Raw genomic sequence first — 5,872 nt, forward strand, 5'->3', positions numbered from 1 at the left:
CCTTCAATTTTATTTATTTTTTTACTATGAGAGGAAATGTGAACTTTTTACACGCAAAGATAAGTTTTACTAGACTAGCAATTTCTGTGTAAAGCAAATAAACTATTTGTGGTTTTATTTTGACAAATATTATTTTCCATTTACATCAAGATATTTTTCAAGTGTTAATGGACAGATGAAAAGAATGCTTTGAAAAAAGTACATGAATCTCAATATAACTAAAAAGATTAAGTACCAACACATGACAACCTCAATGCTATAATAAAAAGAAATTATTTTGGTTTCAAACTTTATTCAATTACAAGTTGAATTTTAATTGTCTTCGACTCAGACTCAATTCGGCTCATGAGTTCCACCAGTCAAATTTCTGCCTTGTGTTGGTCGGCAGGCTTTACATGGGCTTTATATGGGCCTTGTTTTGAAATGGATGGAGTCATGGAGATGCTCTTAACGAAACAAACCAGAAAGTACGAGAAGCAAGAACCGGCGTGCGCTACTCGGAGCGAAGATCAGTCGGAGGAATCAGCCAGCCACCGCTCGCTCCGTCTCTGCTTTCTAAATCCTTCTTTGTCAGATCTATTTGAGAGCTGTGAGAGGAAGCACTGGTGTGGCGGTCTGGGCTTCTGTCGAGAGTACTGAACTGATAATTATCGATCCGCACGAATTAGTTCAAGTTAATGGTTCGTAATATGGATTCTTTTCATTCTCTCTCTCTCTCTTTTAAAAAAACTTTGTATTTCCGTTCAATTGCAAACTTTGTTAACTTGAAAGTCAGTGAATTGGGATTTGTGTCGATTGCACAAGATTATGGAATTTGAAGTTAGGAGCAATGAATCTTGGAGGAAATTATCAGGAATCAATAAATTTAGACTTTTTCTTTGAAATTTCTACATTAACTCTAATGCTATAGTATTCGTGTAGCACTTGTAGTTCAAAGGTTGGCAGGAAGCTCTGTCTGTGGCTAAAATACTGCTGATGAATAGTGGTTTAGATCCACTCAAAAAAAAAAAATATTAGTGGTTTAGATGGTTGTAAAAATGTTGGAACTGGGGCTATTGAAAACTTCCCCGTGGTTACAATACTGTTAACGAACAGTGGCTTTAGCTGGCTGTAAAAAGATGGGAACAGGGGCTAGCAATTTGTAGGAGTTGTAGGAATGGGTGATAAGGCAGATGAGATACCAGATGTCCGGATGTAATTTAATTGCTGTTCAAACTGATAGCCACTGTCGGGATTTTCAAAAATAAAGAATTTTGGAGGAAATTGAGTGGAAAAGATGAATATAGAAAGATATATTTATACTAACAATTCCATATCACCGGTTTCATGCCTTGTTTAGAGAAAAATAATAGAATGTTTAATATTAGCATTCCATGAATTCTCAATAACTCTTGATTCTTGGGAAAAAACAAATGTAGGTGCAGGACTCCAATTCAACTAAGCATGGTTTTTCTATTCCTACAACAGCCCCAAATTGGTAGTAGCAGCACAGTTGACATAAAAGAGAAATTATCCGTGCTAGAGAAGATTGAATCGATTATCTCTTCTTTAATAAAAAATGGGGCTAGGTATGAGGCTCGCCTATGGCTATGCAGCACGATCTCAGCCATCCATTCCATTAATCCATCAGATCAACACGAAATATTTCAAGGTCTTTTGGAAAATAAGGCTTCGAGAAAGGATGTGGCCCCGCAGTTACTGCAGATGATTTTTCAAAAGTGCCCTGAGAAAATCGGGCCAATCATTGCCAAGAGATGTTCTGTTCTGAAGAAGTTCTTTCGAGGTAATGATGCTCAATGTGTAAATATTATCGAAGTTTTTGTCTTTGTTTTATTTTATGTTGGGTGTTTTTATCTTATGTGATTTATATTATCACCACGGTCTTTTAGTAACATATCATTTTATGAATCTCAGGAAACCACAACCGCATCTTACAATGGTTTGATAATTTCACAATTTCAAGTGAGTCAGGTCACAAAAAGGGGGCCCGAGCTCTCTCCCAGTTTGCCTTTTCAAACCGCAACACGTGCTGGGATGAGCTGGAGTGGAGGGGCGCCCACGGCCAATCACCAGCAATCATTGCCACAAAACCCCACTATTTTCAGAACCTAGATGTACTACGTACGGTCGAGAACTTTCTAGAATACGTCCCCACCTTCTGGTCCTCTGACGAGCTGGCTGAATCAGTTAAAAGTGGCGAAATTTTGGAAATTGACCCTGAATATTTTGTGAAATTTGTACTGGATATGATGTATGAAGAGCGGTGCAGGGATGTCTGGGATTTGGTCAAGGGGTGTTTAAGTGGAGAGAAATTCTCGTCTCTTTGTCAAGTTCTTTTGGTATCACTTGATGGAGAGAGGCTTCTCTCTTTCTTGAAATCTCTCGGGAAATTTATAAGCCCCAATTCGGAGTGCAAAGAAATGAAGTTTTCTTGTTGCTGGCTTGAAATTCTACTGACTAGAATTTTCTCATTGTCTCTTGATCAAGTTCTATTGATGAATTCCATTATTTCCAAGCCCAGGCAAATTTTTCGCTTAATTTCTGATGAAGAATTCAAAGAGGAGGAAAAAAATATGGGGGACATTTCAAGGAGTTTAGTAGAACCTAGTAATGAGGCTAATTGGGCACTAACTAGAGAACTGATGGAGATCAAAAGAGAGGAGGCGCTTAAATGGATAGCGATTCAATCGTGGAATTTGTTTTATATTTTGACGAAAGAATGTAAAACACCTAAGAGTTTTGAATTGGTTTTCTTGAAAAATGGAATTGAATTTAGAGAAGCCAATGAGCATTCTTTAGTTGAGTCTGATGATTCTGATGCTGAGACCTGTGATAGAAAAAGTCGTAAAAGGAGAAAAAGGGACAGAAAGAAGAAGAAAAAGGCTTATGATTTTGATTTTGGTGAGGAGGGAGATGATCAATCATTGGAATTTGAATTTAAGTCGGATGCAAGGAGTTGGTTCCTCTCAACTGATGGATTTTCTTGTTCATGGAATATGGTAATTTCTTAATATCTTTCACTTAGTTTGGAAATTTTGCATGCTAACTCGTGTATACTATATTATTTTTCGAAGTTCAGAAAATACCTACCCTTTTTTGGCACAAGTTCCTACTTTGTGCATGAATTTTACAGCTGATCCGCTATTTTTTTAGAGATTGTTGTGCACCAGAATACTGTTTTGAATACAACTACCAGCATAGAATGAAAAATTAACTTTTCCATTTTTAACCCAAGTTAGTAAAGAATGTGAATTTATCAAATGGCGTGCAGGCTGATATACCAGAGCATCTTTGCATGTATTACTTTACGACTTGGATGAAGCGGATCTTATTTAATTGATTTTCGGAAGTCTTCATCGTCTTTTCTCCCTTGCACACCCCCCACCCGATCTCTCTCTCTCACACACACACATCAGCTCTCTGCTCAGCTCTAGAAATGCTGTGGTTTCTCCTTCATCTCACTAGGTACAGTCCCATCTCGCTCTCTCTATTTTTTATTGAAAACTTGGTCAGAGGCTGTGAAGGGTAATCCCATCTCTCTCTCTCTCTCTCTCTGATGTTAGGTTGAATTTAGCACAAATTAGTTCATGCATTTGAACACAAATTCTCACAAATGAGTTGAAATTTGCTTTCAAATAGTTCATGTGAGCTGGAATTTTTATGAGGCTTTTTCCTTCTGGATATATAAGCGTAGACTTGCTAAATTTTTATCACACTAACTGAGAGAGAGCCCAGGAATGCCAATTCCTATGTTCAGAGTTCTAATTAAAATCTGATTTTGTATACCTTAAAAGTTCTGAAAACTTGGGCTTTATAAATTTAAAACTGGAACTGAGTAACTTCTGTTTTATTTTCAAAACTGAAATCCATGGCTGTGGGTGAGTAGCTTGCAATGCGACATCTTGTGATGTGCCTCACAGATTTTTGCAACTGGTACAAATAAATCTCAACGTTTTTTAAGTTGTTGCACAGAAGTGTATGTTATTTAAGAAATGCAGAAATCAAAGGTCACTATTTACAGTAAGTTCACAACTGTGTTGATAAGCTGTAAAAAATTAAATAACCAAACTAGGCTCTTTGAATCGAGTTGTCTGTTCAGAATATCAATACTCTATTAATCTAACTGTCCTCATAGGACTAAATTAAGTCCTTTGGATGCAAAACAAATGATTTTTTTCATTATTAACAGGGGAGGTGCTCTTTCTGGTACGGGTCTCCATGGTCATTTCCAAATACTATTTATTTAGACAAGTAGAAAATCACTTACATTTAGAAGACAACTACATGGGGTTGAATTGCAAAACTGGCATGAATTACAAACTCTAGTAGGCTCTCTTTAAATAGATGATGCCTCTGAGAGTATGAGACAGAGATGGACCCCAGTAGTGGGGATTTTACTGTCAAATCATTATACACATTCTTGAACATTAGAGGAGTATCATGTGGTGGAATCTTAAATTACCACCCAAAATCAAAGTTTTTATGTGGCTAGTGCAGAGAGAAGATTTAAACTAAATCCAATCTTGTCAGAAGAGGATGGAGTGGCTCTACTGACTGTCACTTCTGTGGAGACTTTGAATCTGTTGATCATTTGTTTATATAGTGCACCAAAGTCAAACATCTGTGATTTTGGTTATGCCAATGTCAAGACCATTTTAGTAATTGGCAAAGCATAGAGGATATCATATCATTACATTTTCCAATTGACTGCAAGAGAAACAAAAACAAATTTTTTCTTACTGTTTTAGTGCTTTAGCAACACTACTTGTCCTACTGGTAGAAACATAATTAAACTGATTATGTCTCTAAATTCTTATTGGACAGATACTGATGATGGAGCAATGCAGGGAGAGATGCAGACATGGCTGTTAATGGATCTGAACAGCATCCCTCTTAGAGCATACACACCTGATGGTGGAGAACTGCTTCCAGTGGAGCATACACACCTGGATTAGAACTTGCTTTAGTAATGCTTAGGTGATTAGGAGAAGTGGAGAACGGATTGTTGTTAAATAAGGAAAATAACCTGATACTGAAACTTGGATAATTTCTAATTTAAGTTCCATGCAATAAAACGGGCCTAACCAAGCCTTATTTAATAGAAGAGAGTAGAAAGCCACTTGATGAACATTTTTTGGACCATTTTAAAGTTATGATCGTTGATGAAATTAAACAAGAACAAACACTTATAATTTAAAATACGCCCATCATATAGTTTATGATTGCTGATGGAAATTAACAGTTAATTACTATGAAAAGGACAATTAAAGGCTAAAATGCAACTAATGCTAACAGTTAAGGAAAGATAATTTTAGTTGTGGATTCTATTTTGACCTAAAAAAGCAGCATATATAGCTGCCAGATATTTTTTATTCAGACTTTTTTTTTAATAATAAACTCATGTTGGTCCAATACAGATTTATATTTTAAATTCAGTTCTCAAAATAGAGGAGGATTCAAATGCCTTCATTTTTTGTGCCTCCATCATATCTCCATTTTTAAAAACTTTAATAACTCAAAATTTAAAACTTAAAAGTCAAAATAAAATCGTTGAATGTGATCTACATCATTTTCTCTATGTGCTCATAAAAAATTATGACATTTCAATTTTGTTTTGATGTAAATCAATAAGTTAAAAAATTAACGTCTAAAAATTATCTACATTAGTACGTTTTTTACAAGCTCTTTGTGACAACCAAAATAAAATTGAAATGTCATAATTTTTTACATGTGCATAGATAAAATGATGTAGATCACATCCAATGGTTTTATTTTGACTTTTAAGTTTTAAATTTTGAGTTATTAAAGTTTTTAAAAATGGAGGCATTGAGACATTTGAACCCTCCTCAAAATAATTCATCCTTTTTATTAG

At 35.5% G+C, this 5,872-nt stretch overlaps 1 protein-coding gene across 1 annotated transcript; it reads left to right on the top strand.

Annotated features, from left to right (window-relative positions):
• The first annotated feature begins 442 nt into the window (after window positions 1–442).
• LOC144558709 (uncharacterized) lies at window positions 443–5,119 on the top strand. Its single transcript, XM_078307559.1, has 5 exons — window positions 443–680; window positions 1,419–1,783; window positions 1,915–2,999; window positions 3,272–3,465; window positions 4,825–5,119. The coding sequence occupies exons 2-4, from the start codon at window positions 1,444–1,446 to the stop codon at window positions 3,338–3,340; spliced, it is 1,494 nt and encodes a 497-aa protein (XP_078163685.1). The 5' UTR covers window positions 443–680; window positions 1,419–1,443; the 3' UTR covers window positions 3,341–3,465; window positions 4,825–5,119.
• The last annotated feature ends 753 nt before the right edge of the window (window positions 5,120–5,872 follow it).

The sequence above is a fragment of the Carex rostrata genome, chromosome 1, assembly GCF_964058835.1.
Source record: "Carex rostrata chromosome 1, lpCarRost1.2, whole genome shotgun sequence".
NCBI lineage: Eukaryota > Viridiplantae > Streptophyta > Magnoliopsida > Poales > Cyperaceae > Carex > Carex rostrata.

Excerpts from the sequence above, each read along its gene's own strand:
- LOC144558709 (XM_078307559.1), top strand. The coding sequence starts at position 1,444 with ATGGTTTTTCTATTCCTACAACAGCCCCAAATTGGTAGTAGCAGCACA. Across the intron at positions 1,784-1,914 it reads TCTGAAGAAGTTCTTTCGAG|GAAACCACAACCGCATCTTA; the intron begins GTAATGATGCTC and ends TATGAATCTCAG. Across the intron at positions 3,000-3,271 it reads TTTCTTGTTCATGGAATATG|GCTGATATACCAGAGCATCT; the intron begins GTAATTTCTTAA and ends AATGGCGTGCAG.